This window comes from Octopus bimaculoides, chromosome 1 (genome assembly GCF_046866305.1).
Source record: "Octopus bimaculoides isolate indiv1 chromosome 1, ASM4686630v1, whole genome shotgun sequence".
NCBI classification, from domain to species: domain Eukaryota; kingdom Metazoa; phylum Mollusca; class Cephalopoda; order Octopoda; family Octopodidae; genus Octopus; species Octopus bimaculoides.
Window position 1 is genome coordinate 173,747,884 of NC_142928.1, and position 23,739 is coordinate 173,771,622.

At 32.8% G+C, this 23,739-nt stretch overlaps 1 protein-coding gene across 5 annotated transcripts in view; it reads left to right on the top strand.

Moving 5' to 3' along the window:
• LOC106874522 (protein phosphatase 3 catalytic subunit alpha) overlaps positions 1-23,739 on the top strand; it is a 175,157-nt gene that overhangs the window by 40,622 nt on the left and 110,796 nt on the right. For all 5 annotated transcript variants that reach the window (XM_089362800.1, XM_089362779.1, XM_089362785.1 and 2 more), the window contains exon 2: positions 3,394-3,594. In XM_089362800.1, coding sequence (XP_089218926.1) covers positions 3,394-3,594 — 201 coding nt within the window. The remainder of the gene's footprint in view (positions 1-3,393; positions 3,595-23,739) is intronic.

Sequence of the window (23,739 nt, forward strand, 5' to 3'; positions counted from 1 at the left end):
TTAGAACAGTTTAATATTTATTACATTAATGTTTATTACATTTAATTATAATTTTATTGGATGCTTTAGTGTAGAAGTAACTACTTGATAAACAAGAGCAGCAATCTAGTTTTGATCCTGTGTTAAAACTACTTCATTTTCATTAGCAATACAATAGCAAAAGGGTTAATGCTATAGAAAATGTTATGTCACACCTTTTATATCACCTTATCAAAACTCATCCTTGGTGCTAGTCTGGATTAAATTTCTTTTAAATGTTATTCTAATCATGTAGATCCAATCTATATTATGAGTATACTGTCTTTAAATTTAAAATTAAACTATATGCTCCTCATTTTCAAGATGGGGAGAAGTTTATTACAAGAGATTTGGCTGTTGTTTTTATATATTTTGATCAGCTATGTAAAAGCTCTCATACTGGTTGCTCAAAACTATTGAATCAAATAACTCCATCACTGCAGTATTTACAAGTAACCTTAAAGAAAATCACTTTAACCCTTTAGCATTCAAACCAGCCCATATCCAGCCTAAGTATTCTACCTGTTTTATGCTCAAACCAGCCAGATGCAACCTCTCACATCTGCCCTACAAGGTCCTTCTAAAAATAAGCAGTCACATTGATGCTTGATTAGTTCAAAACAATGTGAATAAATAAGCATTACATTTGACAGACTAATCTGAATGCTAAAGGGTTAAATCATACTTTACACAAAAAAAAATGATCATTTACAACAGTGTAGCACACTGTGTTCAATTTTTTATAAGAATGTCCTTAGTTCAGCTTTTTTCTTTCTTTTGTTACTTTTGTCCACAAATTACATTATATGAGTGAATTAGGTATCCAATGGAGACATAATAGATGCAGTAGCATTACAGAATGACTGAATGCACAAATGCTTCCCAGTCAACTAATGCATATAATATTATTAACTACTTGTGCATTCTTAGTGTAAAGTGGGTGCGGTAATATTAAGTGTTGTACCAGTTGTGGTAATAAATGACAAAATAACTTGGTTCTGAAGTTCATTGTTCTGAATTTCATAATAAATAATTTTGTTAGCAACAAAGAAATTTTGTTGGCCTCTCAGTTCATAAATGTTATGCAGTTTGTGTCCACTATGATACTGTACATGCACGGAAAATAAGTATTGTAAAAGGATCTGAAGGAATAAAATGACTATAAATATCAATCTGAGGTATAAATGTGAATAAAAAAGAGAGAGAGGATATGTATTTATCATTAAATTTATGTTTCTTGTAAATTAGACAACACAACTGAATGTGTAATAAAATGAACTTACTGACAAAATGATGAATTAGTAGTAAATTGTATCTGGATGCAGTAGTGGACTACAGAAACATGAACAGAAGTTTATGAGAATTTAGAATATGGTTTGTGGGGAAGAAACAATTCTTTATTCTTGCAAAAGCCTAAACTTTGATAGATATTAGGCTTCTTCTATTCCTTTACTGGTTTCAATCATTGGATTATGGCTATACCGAAGCGCTGCCTTCAAGAGTATAGTTATTATATCAATTGCAGTACTTGACTGGTATTTATTTTACTAACCTCAAAAGGCAAAGTCAAATGGAATTTGATCTCAAAACATAAAGGGACTTAACCAAATACCACAAGTTTTATCTGATGCTCTACCAATTCTGCCTTGTAACAGGATGGTGATAGATATTGTTTGCTTGTTTTTTTTATTAAAAATATAATTTCATTGATCCATAAATATCTATACCTAAGACAGAAGTTTAGAGATATTTTTATTTGCCTTAGTCTGTTTAACTAGAGAATTCATACCTGAGCAAATTGTACATGGGGAAATTTTCAGTAACCATCTCCTCGTTCTCTTGAATGTTTCTAATGATGATCATTGTTATCATTAGAAGCACAGTTCTGTGATTTAGAAATTCGTTTCATTATCTCATGGTTCCAGGTTCAATCACACTGCACGTATTTTCTATCATAGCCTCAGGCTGGCCATAACTTTATTAATGTAATTTAGTTGATGAAAATTTTGTAAGCCTACCGTGTATCTTTGATTGATGTACATCACTGAAATATGTAAATAATGAGAAAACTGAAATACTGGTACTCTTCAAGAAAAGTTCTTTACAGCATTTATTTGACAAGATATAAACCCTTTCTTTTTACTCTGTCATCAGAATCTAAAGAACTGATGATTGGCCTACTGATGCCCTTTAACCAATGATGTTATTGTTGACTAATTGTGATAAAAATTAGTAATTTAGGTACCTGTATTGTACAGGTATTTAGATTACACATTAAAAGATCATAGGTTTAAACACTGCACCATATGCCCCTAGCTAAAACACATTACTGTATTTCCCTCAGTTAAATCTAGTTAAAGAAAATTGTATCTGATTAGTTTTCATCAGAAAAATTATTCAGGTGCCATGCAAAATCTCTTACAATTAAACTGATAATGTAAAGAAATTCAACTTCAAAGAATTTGTACTAAAAAAAAATAAATGTAAAAATATATAATAATAAAAGTCAATAACAAGAGAAATACCATCAACTGAAATGACTCTAGTATCACAATACAGAAACATTTCCCATGGCACCAGCAGACAAAATGGAAATGATGTTGCCTCAACCGGTAGCAAGGGAGATGCCCTGGAACAGCAACTCTGTAGACCAATAATGTATATTTTATTGGGTCTGGTGAAAAAGACGATAAAGATTTTCTTTATGTAATTTGAAGTCAAACCAGCAAGTCACTGGAGCAAATAACTGAACACAATTTAGCTGGTTCACTGTCATTTGTGTCAAATCATGTCGTTACTTTTTTAAAAAAATGAACATGTTTATCTTCTTAGAACCAATTTAATCTTGAGTCAATGAAGAAGCCTCTGCATATTCATTCAACATGCTAGAAGTAGTGGCCAAATCTTACCAAAAGACATATTGGGGGATGTAATCTAAGTTATACTTTGCCTCATATAAGCTGATGATCTCAGCTGGAATCTGTTTGATCATGGGATGCTTGATTTGAGCTTTGTCCTAAACAACTACAACCAACTTAATTCTGATTTTCATAGTGTAGTTTATTCTGTTAAAAAGATTTTCCAGAGCAAACCAAAGTTATGTCTGTTAGTAAGCTCTTAACAAGCCAAGCTTGTGATTTTCCTGGGTGAAAGTATTTCATTTTACTTGCTTCATTCATACCATTGGAAAATACATACATTCACAACTTACCAATTTCACTTCTGATAGTGTGAAGCTTTGTACCAATGTGCAAAAAATTCAATATTCAGTTACTGTAGTATATCTGTCAGACCTTTAGTTGTGTGAAATATTCTTCTTGTATAAATGTTCCTATATTGTACAATTCCTTAACTGTTCCTTTTGATCATTTCTAGGTGTACCCTTTCCACCAAGTCATCGATTACAAACACTAGAGGTGTTTGACCCACGAGGCAAACCTAAACCTGATGTTTTAAAGCAGCATTTCGTGTTAGAAGGTAGAGTCACAGAGGATGTAGCATTAAGGATTATTAATGAAGGAGCAGCATTGCTGCGGCAAGAAAAGACTATGATTGACATTGAAGCACCTGTTACAGGTAAATTTAAGAAGTTTTTTAATACTATTTCTTTTCTTGTGTTCTTTTTTCTTTCTTTTCATTTCAAAATTTGCAAATAATCATATTTTGGAAGCAGAAACTGAATTATGCAACAGATATAAAAAATATTTCATTTGTATCACTTGATCTCACTGAAAGATATGTTATACTCCTATGTTACAATATAAATCAGTATTAGAAAAGGCATTCTACTCTAAAGGCAAACTCTAATAACCCCTAAAAATTCAAAATTATCCAACCCATATTACATGAATAAAACATGCCCCAATATTTAAAAAATGTTAATACCATCAAACTCCCATCAACAGAATATGAACATGTGATCCAAGAATCAAACCTTATCAATTTGGACACTTCATTTTTATAGAGAAAAGGACCTAGCTTTTGGAAAGTTACCTATCATAGACCATTAGATTAGCATTCAGCACAGTAGATGTTTTTTCGCAATTTGCTTTCTGGAGGTTGGTAAAATGACAAACTATAGGAAATGAAATATTTATAAATCATTTAGAAGTATAAACATCTATTGTTTGAAATGCTAGAATGGATCTATACAAAGAACCATTTTTAACTCTCATTTTAACAAATATGGATTGGTTGTTTTCTCAGTTACATTTAGTATCATTTCAGCAGCAAACTTTACTGGCATATTCACACAGTTGAAATTCAGTATGGTACCTTTCTACTGTGACATTTTTTCTTATTCTATTCTGACATGCAGTAACGACTCATTGAATTGTTTTCTTTTCTTTTTTTTTTTCTTAACTTAGCCATTTTCTTTGAAGTATTATCTTCAACATCTAAATAAAATAGTTGTAGATAACATAAGGGAACGTTTTTCTTTAAAAACTTTTTGTAGTTATACTTAGAAAACAGGTTCAGGTATGAAAGCTGTTTTTTCTCTTCTGACATAGGTTGGTTAGGTTTGCCACACAGTGAATTTCTAAAATCATTTTAATCCTGCATCATCTTTTCTGTAAAACCCAACATTCTTTGATCTATCTTCAACCATTTTCCCTAAGTCTTACTTGGTCTTCTTCTACAAGCTACAAATAACTCCAACAAAATTTCTTCACCTAGATTGCATCCTCTATTTATATGATACATCTCCATAATAAAACTTGAAATTACAATACAAGTGCTAAGTACTTTAAAAGTATTTAACTACAAAAGATGCTAACCTCATACAGTGTCTTACTTCACTTTTTTCTTACTTTTATGTTTGTATAATAATTTTTCTTTGAAAAAGTAGCAACCTCTTTTGTTTCTCAATTTGAAATGGATATGCAAGCTGTTTTAAAATCTCAAGTTTCTTGACTAATTTGTGTATATTTCATTGGAACTGTTATGTACTTGCTTAATTTTTAATTTCTAATTATAAATGTTCTTTATTTTTAATTGGCACACACCAATTCCATAACAACAAATTAATAATGATGATAAAATCCTCCCAAAATTAAGCAATTATCCTCGATAGCTTTTTTTTATTTAGATTCTTTTTTTTTTTTTTTCCATATAGTTACTTACCTTTTTTTCTTCTTGATATGGAAAAATAATTCTTTGTTATTCAGCAAAAGTTATTATATTACTTTATATTCCTTACTTGTATTGAATCATCTAGTTTATATTAAAACATAGTGTAAGATGATGACAATGCAATAGCAGCAGTTTACACTGCAGACACTCCCTTTATCAACTGTTGACTGGAGATCACAACAGTTTTGACACCATAGTGGCGCTATACAAGCAATGATGTGACCAGGAAATATATCTGGGTCATTTTGGACCATGTTGTAGTATGCTTTTTATCTCTACCATCCATGCAACCACCACACCAAACTAAACACAGCTGTAACCACTCCAGCTATGCAACAATTACTTTACTACTTAGGATTTGCTTTTTGCTCTCAGCTTTGGTCTTTCTCTCACATGTATCTACCATATCCTTATGATGAAGTATTTTCTGCTTCCCTTCCCACTTCATGAACATTGTTCTGCCTTTGTCCAATGAGTAGTAGTCATTGTGGATTTTGTTACAAATTCATGATATTCTACCTCCATTGAAAGTATCATGCACTGCAATCCTCATGACACACACAATTCCTTTAGTCCTTCATATCTAAGGCCTTTGTTCTTGTGTGACTACTCAGTATTGTCTTTGCAAGGTACCATCAGCTTGAAAGGAAATTTTTTTTTGATTTTGTCAGACCTTGCCATAAAGTCAGAGCATTGTGGCAATATTATTTGAGAACTTGTACCTTCCAGTCATTAACACTATGCAGAAGTCTGAATATTGGCTTTCTTTTGCTTACACTCCTGTGTATCATGCTCCTTGTGGAAAGACACAATACAACTTGATGATATTTGCATTAAAACTACTGCTTGTTGCATTACTGCATTAGCAAGGCTACTCAGGGCTTAGTTATGCTACTAGGCATGTCCTGCAAGAAATGACTTGCATTCTCCAATGATGCATAAACATCATGCTGATGGCAAATAGGAGGAATTTCAACCTGGTTGATTTCTATTTTCCACAGTGCATGCTATATGCATAGGCCCGGGAACAGGAGGTGCAGGAAGTGCAAGTGCACCCTTCAAAATTTTTGTGGGGTACAAAATCAAAATTTGCACCCCTACTTACTTTTTTCGTGTTTAGAAAACAGTGAATAAAAAGTGATCTAGAAAAAGTAGCTCAAAGTTAAGTTTCTTCACAAAGAACAAAAATAAATAAATAAAAAAAACAATAAGACCTTGTTTGTAAAAATTTTTGGACCTGGGTTTGCACCCCCTATGAAAATTTTGTTCCCCAAGCCAATGGCTATATGATAGATTCCTTTGTTCTGCTGCTCACATGGTACCCATGCATTCTGGCTTTCTAACCTTATTTCTTTAGACACCCCACTCCACTTTAACATAATGAATTTATTTCATCATAATTTCTCACTTGCTTTTGTTATTCTAGTGTTCTGCTCTGCACCTGTTACCTCTCTCATTTCAAAGATGATCTCTAATATAGTAAAGGAGGAAAAACACTGAAACATTAGTTCATATACTAATGTGTCAAAATAACACTAAATTGTACTGAGAATATTTTGTTATACAAACTCAATTTAAATAATGTATACAAGCTGCAGGAGAAGTTACTATACTTATCTAATGTAAAGTTACTGTCATTTGAACATCATTTTTATTCTAACAGATTATGAGGATTAACTTTGTTATTAATTTCTTAAAACTGCTTGTCCTCTCTTAGATATCAGCCTTCTAAAGCAGATTTTTTCCTATAAATTTAGCCTGCTTTTTTTAGTTTTATTAATCTTCAGTTGTTGGTAACTGTTGCTATATACCATGTAGATTAGATCATATAAATATTTTACTTTTTGAACAAATAAATTCTCATTCTTTTGTTGATAATATAGGATTAGCTATTCTGTTATATTCCATTCTTAATCATTACACAATAACTTGTGCTGCTTCTATTGTGTGGGCATTTTTATGCATTCAAATATATATTTTAGCTGTATTTAACAAAGCCACTTCAATACAAATATGGAAATAAAGGAATGTAAACAAAACAAGAACAATGATTTGGATTTTTACCTTGTATTTTAATTTTTTAGATTTAAAACTTCTTATTAAGAAAATGGAGAACAAACTAGCTGTCTGCACTGAACTAATATAACTAAGCAGATTTTTTTTTCCTCAAATGCTAACATTGAAGAAGAAGGGAATGTGCAGAATCAGTCAATCAGTGTAACTCAGTTCAAGTCTTTTGTTGATGGGTAGATTTTATCAGGAGAGTTTCTTTAATCCTTGCATTTCCAATATTTCAACTTGTAGCTTTGGCAGTAACACTGATATCCTTATTATGACATCTTTTCAGATTGTTTTTAACAGTGGAAGCATTTGTATAAGTTTAATCTTTAATGTATATGTGCAGTTTTCAAATAGTGTTACCAATGCAAGATTACCACATTTAATACAAACTACATGGTATTATGTACCATATAGTTGATGGAGCAGTTGGCTAACATGCAAATGATATATTCAGTTTCTCCTTATAGATCACCTGATATTTTACAGCAGCTGTTCTATCATTAAAATATATCAATTAAAAAAAAAACAAGAGTTATTATTGTTGAAAACGTGAACCTTCTTTGGGATTATATTATCAATTCAGTGTCTGACAAAGGATGCTGGATATTTGTTATTCCTTAACACTTTTTGGAACTTCATGGTATTGGCAGCTCTGTCACCTGCTTTACAGTATCTATGATGTTTATGTAAAATTTTATTTTATACATAGGTAGTCATGGTTCTGGTAAGTAGGGCTGATCTGTAGTGTGCAGAAATCTGCAAAGTAGCTTTTCTGTTGAAGATGGTATTAATGGATCTCTTCTCTGGGATTTGGTGTCTGAAATCAAAGAGAGAGATCTAATCTCATCTATTTCAAAGTCTATGTGCTTATTGCTATTACTGAACATTTTATTTATGTTAATTGCTTCCCTACATGAAATCAGCTTGAAAATGTCATCTACATATCTGGGGAATATAGCACAGATAAATCAGGTGTTAAATGCACTAGACTCTTGCTAGCCCATGTATGTAATGGCTATTAAACCTGATAAACTTGATACTATAAATAGTCCCAATGTCTGTTTATATATATTTATATGTTGATTGCAATAATGGTTGGGAGTTTATAGATGTCTAAAGATTTGAAGCCAAAGCAGAAGTTGGAAGAAATAATGCAGTCTGTTATTAGGTTGACAGCTGGGAGAATAAGTACAGAAGTGTGTAAAGGGAGATGACATCTAAGCTAATGGTGTTTCTTATTATGTTTAAGTCTAGTGAAGTCAAAATGATTTAGTCTGCTAATAATGTCATTAGAGTTGGGTTTGTATATTTTAATTAGGTAGTACAAGATGGTTAGTCTGCTATTTCTGGCAGTGAAATTTCACTTAACTTTATTTGAGAATCCTCTGTGGTTACAAATGTCCATCCAACTGGTATTTATAGTTTATAACTATGTACATGTCCTGTTGGCAACCATTTTGTATTACATAATATTCCTTTAGGTGTTTGACTAGAAGCTAGTTGGATGTGATTTTATCTGAAGATGGATATACAAAATCCTTAGATTGTAGACTGAGGGTTACAGGAGCCAAGACTGAGCATTTCTGTAAGATGTTGAAGATGCACTGTTTAAGTTTAAAGAGTTTAATGTTGAGTCAAGTCTTGGTTGAAAGAGGATTGTCTATTGGGGTAGAAGTTGGTTTTAGAGCTGATATTCATTTTAATTTGTAGACAGTTGTACAAACGTTTGTTTCTGTGTCCTGTCGAAGTTTATCCTTAAACCATTGGATTAAGATGGATTTGGAACTGGAGCTTAGTAATTTGTAACTGTGGATGACGAAGATCCAGGTTTGTGACTGGTTGAAAATGCAATGATGGCCTATGTGTCTATGATGTTGATAGCAGATTTGAATCCAAAAGAATTTGTTTGATTTGCTCTTTGTAATAGTCTATTCAATTTTGGTAGCATTTGCTAATCACATTGGAATAAGTATGATATTCTAGTGCTGGGAAGTAGACAAAGTTTGAATCTTAATTTTGGAATCTCTAAGATCACCACCATCATCATCATTTAACGTCCTTTGTCCATGTTGGCATGGGTTGGATGATTTGACCAGAGCTGGTAAGCTGAGGAGCTGCACCAGACTCCAGTCTGATTTGGCATGATTTCTAAGGCTGGATACCCTTCCTAACACCAACCACTCTAAGAGTGTAATGAATGATTTTACATGCCACTGGCACAGGTGCCAGTTGTGTGACACTAGTATCTGCCACAGCTACAATTTCACTTGGCTAGATGGGTTTTCTTCTGAAGCACAGCATGTTGCTGTGGGTCTCGGTCATTTGTCATTGCCTCCATGAAGCACAATGCTCAAATATTTTCTTCTAGTATATGGTGGTGTCACCAGAACTTCTCACCACGAAGTTATGTATGAAACTGAAAGAGCTTTGAAAGGTATTCAAGCACAAGCTTTATATAGGTGAATGTTTATGATAGTGTTAGGGGTAACACTTCATTTTAAACAAGCATCCAATCTTAGCATATTTCTTCAATAGATTGAATAAGTTTATCATTTTAGTAAATTTAACCTGACTGAGGCATAATGACATCAGTATATTATATTTTTGCAATATCAGATTTTACACTTGTTATTATACTATCATTTCTCTAAAACTTACTAGTGACTTAAACAGCTATAAGGCTTTATGGTTAGTGACAATGCTAATCCACAGGCCAAATTATTTTATTCAGCAAGCTACCAGCATTTCAAATTATATAATTTATGTACATATGTAAACCAAATATATTTTAAAGAATAGCAATATACCGAACCAACTGCAGCTGGTACAGCTTGAGGCAAATTAAAGCTAAGCATACGCACACACATATGATGATGATGATAACTGCCTCACATGAAAACAAAATGAATTGAAATGATTATTGAGACATTTCTATGTCTTTGGATTTAAGTGACAAAAGCTTGTACAACACTTATGCCACTTTCTCAGTTGCCATAGTAGGTTCCAGTGACAAACATTGCAAGATGACAGGTACTATTTTGACGACAAGTTTTATGTCAGAGTAACTTTCTCCTGGAAGAGTTGCCTTCCCCACAGCTTTGTCAAATAATAACAGGAGCCTCCTCTACCCCTGGAAAATCTATTTAACCCATAGAAGAGACCCTGATAGGTACTGTCATTCCAGATCAGAAGGGATCTGGAAGTAATGGTATTTAAGGGAGACTAGGAAATACACATAAGGTAGTGATACCCCAATACCCACAGAATGTACATGCATAGGTACATTTGCTAGTAGGCTGTTATGTAGGGAAATATATCTATATATAGGTAGATAAATGGGTATGTAGGTAAGCAGATAGGTACATAGGTTATATGGACAGACAAGCAGACACACATATGCACAAAAACACATATGGAGAAACATCCATACACAGCAGACACATGTACATAGTCACAAACCCATACACAGACACACTCTAACATGCACAAACAAAGAGACAGAGGTACACACACACACACACACACACACAAACATGAATATGCAGAATACATACATACACACGCATATATACATATATGCATACACACATACATATGTACATATGTGTGTGCACAAACACATGCATACTAATGCACACACATGCACAGACAGACAGAAGGAATGCAGCACCAATAATGGACAGTCAACATCCATTGAGAAGGTTGCAAAAGTGACAAAAATTTTGAAAGAAAAAACAAATATAAATAATGAGTGGAAATTGAACCAGTGAGTGTATTAGAATAGGCAATATGACTCTCCCCAGACACAAAATTTGCTTCAACAATTGAATTCACATAATCTTGCAAACCAGATACAAAACTAAAGTATGTATGTGTGTGTGTGTGTGTATATATATATATATATATATATATAATACAAGAAGATGGAATGAACAGGCCTTAATCCAAATCACGACAATTGTTTCTGTACATTGGTATCAGCTGGTAATTGCTGAGTGTTCCACTCCTTTTCTTTACACACTTTATTCAAACAAATGTTCCAGTTAATTTGTCTAACTCATGCTAGCGTGGAAGACGGACATTAGATGATGAAGATGAAATGCAAATATATTTCAACAAATACTGCATGTTAGGAGTAACTTAAAGCATGTTCGAAGTGCCTTACAGGAAACATACTAGTTTTCCTGAAAAGTATTTGAACGTGAAATTAAATTGATTACAATAATTTCCAGCATCTTTCATTTGACAGTTTCTTGATAAAGTGTTGTAAACTATTGATTAGTGATAGAAGAGACAGTACATCATCATCATCATCATCATCATCGTTTAACGTCCGCTTTCCATGCTAGCATGGGTTGGACGATTTGACTGAGGACTGGTGAAACCGGATGGCAACACCAGGCTCCAGTCTGATTTGGCAGAGTTTCTACAGCTGGATGCCCTTCCTAACGCCAACCACTCAGAGAGTGTAGTGGGTGCTTTTACGTGTCACCCGCACGAAAACGGCCACGCTCGAAATGGTGTCTTTTATGTGCCACCCGCACAAGCCAGTCCAGGGGCACTGGCAACGATCTCGCTCGAAAATCCTACAGGAGCCAGTCAGGCGAGATTCAAACCAGTCACAAGCATTGTATCCTTCAGTTTACTTAGTATTTAAATATAGTCTTATTTTTATCATGAAATGGTAAGAAAGTGTCCAGGCCATTTTATGTCCTTGTAGGTTGAGGCGTTAAACCACTGGGAGGAAGTTATTGATTTGATATTAAAAAGAACATCTCGCTGAACATCTTTTCTAGTTAATCACACTGTTGTTGAAATTTACAAATGTTTGGTAACATAAAAGAGACATAATAATTGGAGAATAACAACAAAGTCATCTCCTCCACTTACAAAAAATATTTTTTCATAGTTTATATTAGTTTCTTTAAAACAAAAAAAAAGACTATTTCTAAATTTTTTTTTTAAATGTCTTCTGTTTAATAATATTTGATTTATATCATAAAGGTTAACTTTAATAGTTTAATGCCTCCAGCAATTTCTATCATGCAAATGAAAGGCAATTATTATAAACGTGTGTCTCCTGTGTAACATTCAAGCTATAGAAATGCTTATGTCTCCGAACATCTTTAGGGAATAGGAACAAGATAATGTATATTCAGCTAAGCAATTCTCTACTTAAAAGGTTTCTAATCCCTTTTGATGTCTCTGTCATCAACAAGGATGATCTCATTATTCAACCAAATAGCACTGTTAATGCAGTAGAGTGGCTAAAAGGGACAGTTTTCTCTGAACTTTCTCTAACTCTATAACCTTTTGTTAACATTTAGATTTCTCTAATGAAGCAAAATGGCACTTGCAAAGATGGATGTGTCATTATATCAACAGATATAGTAAACAAGCCTTGTCACTAACTATTATAATAAATAACCGAAGATATCTTAGAAATATTTTCCATTGGGAGTAAAGAATGGAATAAGTTATGTTTAGTAGCCTTGAATAAAATTATCTTAACTTTTCCAAAAGCTTTGTTTCTATAATCAATATTTTAATATCAGTGGATGCTTTTGGATGAGGACAACTGTATAAAGAAGTGTCACTCAATGTGGATGGAACTTATGGAAAACTGAGACTCAAGAAGACATTGGACAAAGTGGTGAAGTCTAATCTGAAGACCTTTAATCTAATAGAAGAGATGACAAAGGAATGGGTTGACTGGCTATTTGCTATTCTTGAGAACCACTGAGAAACTGAGATTTTGGAATTTGGGAAATACTCTTTGTGTGTGTATAAATGCACAAGTGCCTCTGCCTAAATTTCTCCCTCAAGACATTCCCAGCACCTATCACCTCTCTAACAGCACTACTCTACTATTGTAATTAGATGTGGGCAGAACTGCATACATCAGCTTTTTCTTGATATCATTTAACCCCACTGTACCCCACCCCTCTTAGTACCCAATAACATTTTACTATTATCCATCTTTCATTCTTAATACCATCCTTTCTACTCACATTTTACCACCGTACGTCTCCCCCACTCCATTATTCATTATGTTTGCCCCACATTCTTACAACATACATCATTTCCTTCTCTCTCTTTCACTCTACCTCTTTCTTTTCTTGTCTACTGTATCATCATCATTATTATTATTATCACTTTTCTGTTGCTTTTTGCCACCCCTTTTCTGCAGTCAGTCATCTCCTCTCCTCTATCTCCCCTCAACTCGTGCATCATCGGTAACCCCTTATCTCTCCCTCAACCTTACCCAATTTCTACAGTTGTCACCTCCTCTTCCCTCCTTATCTCTCAACATTTGTTCATGATATTCACCCTCTCACCCATTCCCTATTTCTAACTGTCTCTCACTCTCAATCTCTACCCACCCACTTTTCCTGTTCTCCTATTCTCACTTCTACTTACCTCATATCTTAAGGGTCCACTCTGACATCTCATCACCACTTTTATGTCTTTTCAATTCTACCCTAACCATTCCCACTCTCTCTCCTATAATGTGAATAATTGTGTTGCTCCCCTACAACAAGAAACTTGTTCTGTTCTTCCTCCTTCTCTCACTTTAACCCCTCTTACCATTGTATAAAGTCTCCTCCCTCACACCCCACTCTTGCAGACTACATGGCAATTTCACTGGTGCTGGTTCCATGAAAAAAGTACCCAGTGCACATTGTAAAGTGGTTGGCATTAGGAAGGGCATCCAGTCATAGAAACCATTCCAAAGTAAACATTGGAACACAATGCAGTCCTTGGACTGGTTGATTCTGACAAACCATCCAACCCATGCCATCCTGAAAAATGGACATTAAAGGATGGTGGCTATGAAAGCCATCTCACTATGGAGACAGTCTTCAAATATTAGTGTTATATGATATTCATGGTAGGCTGAATGCTATTCATCATTAGATAGGAAATTAGATGTCTGGTTTCAATCCTAACAATGTAATCTGTATATATTATATATCCCAACTAACATTTACAATATATTGTTTTTGTTGATATTCATATTTGTGGGTAAGATATTTAAGTTCAATGCTAGAATGTCAGAGAAACAAGTAATCTTGCAGTTTATTAATATACTTAACATTGTGTCTTGCCTGAACTAATGATAAAAGCACAATATGTCAAGCAGAAGCTTCCTCAGTGTCTATTTTGCTACTGACATCCATTGAGTATCAGCAAATTAAAACTGGTGAACCATAAAAATGTTATATTAAAGCAACTTAATTCTTTTTAAAAATTATACATCATGAAACTTTAACTTTATGTAATATCTACATCATTTGCCTTTGGTTTTTGAGATTTCTATTTATTTTCATTGAAATTATTTAGATTGTTGAAGGAATGCACATTATAACTTATGAAATAAACATTAAGTTGTCATCTGTATCCTTTAATTAAACCTTAACCATATTTATGTGTAAAATAATATATAGTTTTCGTGAAACATTGTCTGACATATAGTTTTTATGATGTGTTGTTTGATATATATATAAATGAAAAATGTTTTAAATATTTTTTTAAGCCTAAATAATACAAGATATAAAAAATTACTAATGCAGGTCAATGGTTAGTACTATTACATGATATTTCAACTTTTCAGGATTAGAACATTTGACCTGCATTATGAATTTTTGTAACTTGCATTGTTTAAGCTTTAAAAAGAATATTTAAAACGTATATAGTGTGTATGAAGAGAGACAGTCCTCAAGGTCTTTGCAATGCTCTCTCAGACTTGTATAATCGATGCAACTGTTGTTCACGCTGAATATCTGCTGGAAAAACAGTCAAATGAAACTGGGTCTAATATGAATGTTCGCAGTAGAGTGAACTAAAGGACTAGGTGTGGTGTTAAAGCAAGTAACGTGTGACCAAGAAAACTTGTCTACTACAGATTAATAAATAGACATAACAATAGCAACGACAAGAGAGTCATTGCTCTTATTTTATCACATCTGAAAGGTGTGGTTTTTACTCCCCTAACATTTTTTAAAATTGAGTTCATTATTGAATGGGATAGTTCAATAGATGTTCTCAACCCTTAACAACTGAATCTAAAGTGAAATGTATTTATGAATAGCATTTGTTATCTTCAATACCCTTATAATAGATTTATATATATATATATATATATATATATATATATGATTTCTTTTCATTCATTGATTCATTCTAAATTGATCTAAATGTTGATATAGCTACCCACTAAATGTTGTCAAATAATCCACCTGTACAGATTATGTATCTAATATAGTCTGTGTCTATATTTTCTGATCTTACATATTATTAACTTTGTTGTTATGCTGCTATATTCATGGCTCTCTTAAAATATATCAGGTTTTCCTCTACCTTGGTTACCACACCCAATAAGAAATCCCCTACTACCTGTTCTCATCATTATTTTCATCTTTTCTTTCACTAGACATACATTCTACAACAGGGCCCCCTTCTACTTGATGTTACTCATTTCTAAATCCTCTCAACTTACCTGCTTAAACTATTTGTTTCTTATATCAGGCCGGTCATATTTATTTCCTTTTGTTCTAGATACAAGTTTACTACTTCCAATGCAATAGCGTTATACTTTTTGGAGAAAATAGTAATGCTACAATGTAGCTATTGTTTTCCATTACTTCTGGCAGAAAGTGTGTCTCAATAAGTATTATTTATTAACAGTGCAGGTTAATACAACACCTTATATGGACAATTATAAAATAAACATATTTGTTTTACCATTAAATGGTTCTTTAGTTTCTTTGGTTTCTGTCAGAGAAATCAAATTTTTCACATAGAATTCTATTAACAAAAATACTATTTGATTGTTGATTGATGAATATTGAAGATACTCCTCTAAAGCAGCTTACTCAGGTTCTCTTTTTTGCTTAATCTTGAATACATACTTACTTTTTGAGCATTTGAGTTCATACCCATATAAGTATAGTGTATCAACTGAAGAACACAAATGAGGTTGTTAAAAATAATAGTTACAAATTGTTTTTGTACAGCTCTCTGGTAAAGTCACAGGATATCATTATTATTAAGTTTTGTTAATTTGTAGTTTATGACTAGCAAAATTTAATTCAGATAAATATGGAAAACTGGGCATCTAACTATTGATAAGAGCTATACTTCATTAACTCTCCAGTTTTCAGTTATAAAGGAAATACAGTTAAAATTTAGTGTATTATAAGTTAATATATGTTGAATGTCAGTCTTTTAATTTTTTATTAGATATACTTGTTTTTTATGCTTTGTGTACTATCTGGAAGATAGTATACAATCATTATCATGCATAATACTTATTTGGTAATACAATATATTAAGTTAATGCTATTAACAAACTCCCACAAACAACCACAATTATATTTACACAGTCATTGTTTGAAAGTATGTTGGCTACAAACCTTGCATTTATCTCTAATCACTTGATTAGAGCTAGAATTATACCATGCAATTAAGTTAAATAGTGAAACTTATTTTGCATCCAAATTATTTGTACAATATAAACTTAATCTCAAATTTTCTGAGTTTATTATGAATTATTTTTAGATATACCAAGTATAACTACATATTTTTGATTGGATTATGGGAGTTTTCCTCTTGGATTTCAGTACTTTATGATACTGCTTGTTATGTTACAAAAAGAATACCGTATATATAAGAAGCCACAGGTGCAACCATGTGGTTAAGAAATTTGCTTTGCAAATTCTGGGTTTGGTTCTATTCTGCAGCACCTTTGCCAAATGTCTTCTATTGCTGTAACCTTGGGTTGAGCAATGCCTCATGAATAGAATTTAGTGAATGGAAGGAAACCTGTCATTTGCATGTATATGTGTAGAATGTGTGCATCTGTTTGGGTGCATCTGTTTGGGTACACCAATATAAATAAGTTGCATCCCTTCATGTAAAAAAACAGTTTAGTCATTCAATAATAAATAGATAGCAACAAAATGTCAGTCTGAAGTAAGTACTAGGATTGGTATGATCAAATAAAATCCTTGAAGTTGTTGCTCTAGCATGGTCTTAGTCCAAATACTGAAACCAGTAGTAGAAAACAATGGAATACTTGCCTTCTTTCATTGAAAATACAGTTTGTGATAATTTTAAAAAATCAGAATTAACTGAATAAGAGTATTTTATTTACATTATTTACAATTGACAGATATTTGTCCTCATCTTGTTTGCTGTTAACACGTTTCAGCTGATATACCCTCCAGCCTTCATCAGGTGTCTTGAGGAAATTTCGAACCTGGGTTCTCGTTCCTAAGGTATTTTTCAATGTTATTAGGTCACTGCCTGGAATCGAACTTGGAATCTGGGGTTAGTAGCCCTCGTTCTTAACCACTACGCCATATGCCCATGACACCTGATGAAAGCTGTAAATAATGTACATAATTCCTCATCTCTTAAATATAGAACTGAACGAGAGTAGTTAGATTGCTGACTGCATGGTTTGAATTCAAACTTTTTCAGGGTAATTATGTTGTGGTTTTATTCAGAGTATTGGTGAAATGAGATCTGAGAGTACAAGTCTCATATATCAGTTAAAGCTAGATTAGATAAATGGAAATATACTCAAAATAGAGAATAAATCATACCAGCATAGTGTGGATTAGTCAGGTGTTAATATTATGAATATTATGATTAGGAAGAAATGAATTTATATAACCAATTACGAAAAGATTTTTGCTGGACACATATGTAAAATATATAAAATGGCAATCAGTAAGACATTGAACCACAAGCACATGGGCCATTAGTTTTATTTGTCTGTTACAATAATTTTATTTCTGTTTCTGGGTTGTACACATATTTTATATGGCTTAGATCATTTAACTGCAGGAAATAAAGACTGGTCATATGAAACTGTTGTCTACAATAAACTGACAACCTAACCATACTTAGATTTATTACACACTAAATATTTCTCAATGTAAAAGTAAAATATAGATCCTATGGTATTTAGAGTTGTTAATTTTATTATTTGTTGACTCATCATTATCTTCAATTTATGTCCATTTCTTCTGCACTTAGGTTGGATGAGTCCTCTCCCTCTCAGCATCCCACTGCTTGTTGCAGTCTCTCATCATTTCTTTGTTGAGGTTCAACCTTTCCAGATCAGCCTTCATCACTTCCTATATTTTCCAGTATTTCCCTTCTCTAGTATTTCCCTTCCACTTTAATTGTTTGGTACTGCTTTACCCAACTCTCATCTTCTATATGCATTGCATGTCCATGTCAGCTCAGTTTCCACTCTTGCACACTACAGGCAAATCCTCTTATGCTCAGTTTTTCTCTCCACTCATTTACATCTTGTCATTTATTCACACTAACATCACACATCTAACAGAGCATGCTTATTTCATTTCTTTCCAGTTTTTACACATCCTCTGCACTAGTACCCATGTTTCACTACCATACAATATTGCACTTCATACAAAAGCATCATTCGATTTGCCATTCATCCAGAGAATTCCTATGATACCAACAGAGAGAGTAATAAACTTACTCCAGTCACTATGTTTGCAGAACATCCACTTCCACTGCTGGTTAGATGATCTAGGTGACAGAAAATTGTCAACTAGACTCCTAGGGAGCTTTTACACAGTTGAGAGAGTTCATTTCATTGGTGCTTTTACTACTAGCTATACTTATAAATCTGTGCTATGTAAAGTGTTTCTCTGTCAACTTGCTTGTGCACCCATAGTTTACATTGGGTACACCCTATGAAATTCATACCTACACCTTTACTACAAGTTGGGCATAATAGATTTAGCTATAAGAACTAAATCAATGGTACAGAAAAGTTCTCACACATATCCAGTCCTAGGCATGGTTTGAAAACCTCTTTATTACTGTTTTATATATATTGCTGTTTGCTAATATTTTAATACACTCTATAAAATGGTTAACACTTGGAAGGACATTCCACTATAAAAGCCATGCCACAAATGGAACATACAAATGAGATGTGAACTTCGATCAATCTAGAAAGGCAGTAACCATGAATAAGAACTGACTCAGACTGTAACAACCTGTCCAGCCAAAGGCAGAATGTCAAATGGTTGTGAAATGATACTGATGAGAGTGGTAGAATTGGTTGAGTAACAAATAAAATCATGCATTACAGCTTTTTACATTCTGTATTCAATTTCTACCAGGGCTGACTTTGTTTTTCCTTATGAATTAATTAAATAAAATACTGTGGTCCTTGTAATTGACTTCTTCCAAATTTTGTGGCTTTGTGACAATGTGAAAAATCAGTATTATTGAGAAGATGAAAATGAGGAAAGTTCCACAGGAAGTAATTTCAATTCTATTAAACCACCATTGTATATTTGATTGGCTACTTGGATACTTAGTGTGATGGTCTGAACTAATTAGGAATATTAAACAACAAAGACATTATGTATTAAAAGATGATTTTAGACATTCCAGACTTATAAAAATATCTATAAAATTTATATTGTATTGTTCCTACTATTACTACTTCTTACTAGTTCTTTCTTTTTTTTTTTTTTTTTTTTTTTTTTGGTATATCATTAAAAACATTCATCTGCCTAATAAGCAAACTTTCTTTGGTTCTTCCTTTGCTAATATTATGATCTCCAATCTTCCAGACTTGCCAGCTCTCCAGGACTCTAACTTTCAACCTGCCTAATGTACCTGCCTTTTCTCCTCCTTCCGGAACCCTTATTAGATGCTTTTTCCCATTCTTTTTCTAATTGCATCCCTCTGAAACTCCTTTATCTGTATTTTGCCTCTGATTACTAACATACAGGAGTTCTTAGTTAAACAAACCCTGAAAGGGTTATGATCATTGTCTCCTGTGACTGACTAACAAAAATGTTATTCAGATTACCCTCATTTATTTAGATGAAATGTGTTTATGTGTGTATATATATATATATATATATATATATATATATATATATATACATATATATATATATATATATCATCATCATCATCATCATCGTCGTTTAACGTCCGCCTTCCATGCTAACATGGGTTGGACGATTTGACTGAGGACTGGTGAAACCGGATGGCAACACCAGGCTCCAATCTAATTTGGCAGAGTTTCTACAGCTGGATGCCCTTCCTAACGCCAACCACTCAGAGAGTGTAGTGGGTGCTTTTACGTGTCACCCGCACGAAAATGGCCACGCTCGAAATGGTGTCTTTTATGTGCCACCCGCACAAGAGCCAGTCCAGGGGCACTGGCAACGATCTCGCTCGAAAACCCTACAAAGGCCAGTTAGGCGGTATATATATATATATGTCTGTACGTATTGTCGTCGTCGTTTAACGTCCGCTTTCCATGCTAGCATATATATATATATATATATATATCCATGGTTGTTAAGAGCTCAATTAGTAATAGGCTGCTTAACTCCAACATGTTCTAACATTGCAGTAAACCTAAGTGGGTAAAGCTTGCATATATATATATACAATTGGCTTGAAATAACCCTTAAGAGCAACATACATTCAGGATAAAAAGCAGAAAAGCATAAATTTCATAGATAGACCATAATTTAATTACATTCAATAGCTGTATTGACAGGAATAAACATCATTAATTCTCTAATTACTTAATTATGATACATAACTAATTAATATCAATTAATTTAAATAAGATTAATTTAAAGCAATGTTTATCCTAAATCATGAAAAATATTATGGGCTATGCCAATCATAAACTGTTGCTGATTTAAATACAAATGAGACAGAGAGAATCATATATATATATATATATATATACACACACACAAGCACATATACACATGCACACACACAAGCATAATCTGTTATATTCCTGATGATTCGTGATAATACTTTAAATTAATCTACATTATCTATTAGGTAAGTATAAACTTAATATTTATTCCTAATGAAACAGCTATTGAAAGTCATTAAATTATAATCATTCTATGAAATTTATGCTTTTCGGATATTTTTTCTATATCATTTTCATTATTTAACATCCTTATTCCATGCTGGAATGGGTTAGACTACACATGCAATCTCGGTACTTTCATCTGTTTGATGTCCGGTTGTCATCAAGTGTCCTATTTATAAATGTGTTCAAAGAATTGAGGAGACAAATATCAAACCACTTGAAACTTATTGTAAATATTGAAAAATATTTCATGTGTAAAAGATGAAGCTGGTAATCTGAAAATTTAAAATCTTAATTTATCTCAGACAGACATTTAACAAAAAATTCCTTAGTCTAATTTACTTGATTACATTTAATATTGGTCTGTGATCAATTAATGTTCTTCCAAGTATATTTCATTGTTAAATATCTTAGCTAGATGTCTGTAACGCTGGAAAGTTTAGCATAAAATGAAGCCTATTCATATAGAACATGAAATCTCTATAGAGATTTTAAAGAATTTTAATGTAGTTGGTAATTTAGAAATTAGGATTGCTTAATATTTAGGAAAGAATTTGCATAAGTTTTTTTTTTTTTTTTTCTGGCTGTCAACCTTCAAAATTAATGTTTTCTCTCTTTCTCTGTAAATGGTATGACTACTAAACAGATATACTTATAATATTTTGCTCTTTCTAAGAATGTCAGTCACTGGACTGCAACCATGCTGAAGTACCACCATCAAGAAATTAGTTGATCATATCAATCCCAATACTTATTTTATCAATCTCTTCCATAACATAGTTTTATTGAACAGCTATGATATGGAACAAAAACAGTGCTGATTTTTAGCTTGGTGTAAAAATTAGCATAAACACAGAGGCTTCTGCATAGTCTCTGTCTACCAAATTCTATTCATAAGGTATTGGTCAACTTGAGGCTGTTGTAGAAGACACTGTGCAGTGACAAGAGCTAGATGAATGTGATGTGAACATTTTAACAACACCACTATGCCTGTATCTTTGATGAAAAGTCAAGTTAAATATCAATCTCTCAGTGGCTTAGCTAAACATAAAAAGCACAGCATAATACATATTCTATATACTCATGTAAAAGTCGAATTTTTTAGACCATTTTTTAATGTCAAATTTATGGGGTCAACTATTACATGGGTACTACTTTTGAGGGGCTGAGATTCAAGCTAGAATCCGAAGTACCGTATCAGCAGCAGAAGCCCAACTGATCTCTAAGTGAATAAAAACAAAAACAATGAATTACAGTAATATTACCAATTCTATGCATCAAAACACACATCCTAGTAAAATATAATGGTCACATGAGAACCACTGATCTAGCAATTAATTTAATGGTTTTAGGCTTACCAAAGTCATGCCTTTGTAGGAATTCACACAGTGGCATTTGCCAGTGTTCACCAATAGTGCTGTCTGTGAAACTCGTTTCTCACCATGTAAACAAGTGTATGATGCATGTGTTTATTGTGCTTCAAGATGTATGCAGGATGGCAGCATTTCCTGTGCATACATTTTAGTAATGATGATAAAGCACCCATCAACAGATGTACAGTGCTCGCTATTAAATGGTATTTTACTATAAGCACCAAGTAGGCTACAGCAAAGTAGCTACACAATTTGGTAACAGTGTTATTTCTACATACAGGATAATACAGTACCTTGACCCACAAATGTTGTCCTGTTGTTCGTGAAACACTAGGGTTGACTTTTATATGGGGTCTATGGAAAATTCCCAATTTTTTGGCCAAAAATAGGGAGTCGACTTTTACATGAGATCAACTATTACTCGAGTATATACAATATATAAAGTTCTGCTCCTAAAATGTCTCCTGCAATGGACCACTCTTCCTGCCATGCTAGTGCAATTTGTTGGTTTCTAGCCATAAAAAGCCATGATATATTTAACATTTGGAGCTACCCAATTGAAAAGAATAAAAGATACATTTTATTGAATTAAATTTCTGTAGATAATGCTTTCCTAGAATCATCAATAACTGGAACTTCACAATTTGTAATAAATATGAATTCTTCTGATATTCACTTGGGGAAGCAGAAGGAACCTATAATCTATTGGAGATTTTATGATAAATGCTATCAGCAACCTACTGTCACTAGTTCACCAGAATGTTATCTAAGTGTAAAAACTAACAATTACCAGTATCTGTTACTTACTGCTTTATTTTCAATTGTTCATACTTCAGTTCCACTTCATTGTCTACTCAATGAAAAATGCAAAAAATCTGTACCTTGAGTTAAAAAGAAAAACTTTCTAATACAAATATTTCTTTCAATGTTATACTTCAGTTTTTATCATATACATATAGTTATAGTATGTATCAGTCTGCTGTTCAAAATATATTATCAGAACAGTGTATTGAGCATATAATTATTATAGAAGCCTATTACTGCACATTTGTTGTCAAGAAACTTTTAGTGTTGATTTCAACTGCACAAATTAAACCTAGTCAGTTATCAAAACTTTATATTTCTTTAAAATTTTCCAGTGTTGGTTATTTCAGCCTTGAAATTATAACCTAGAAAGAAATTAAGATTTAATATAAAGATGTGAATATCAAAGTTTAGAAGTGTAATTACATTTATGTA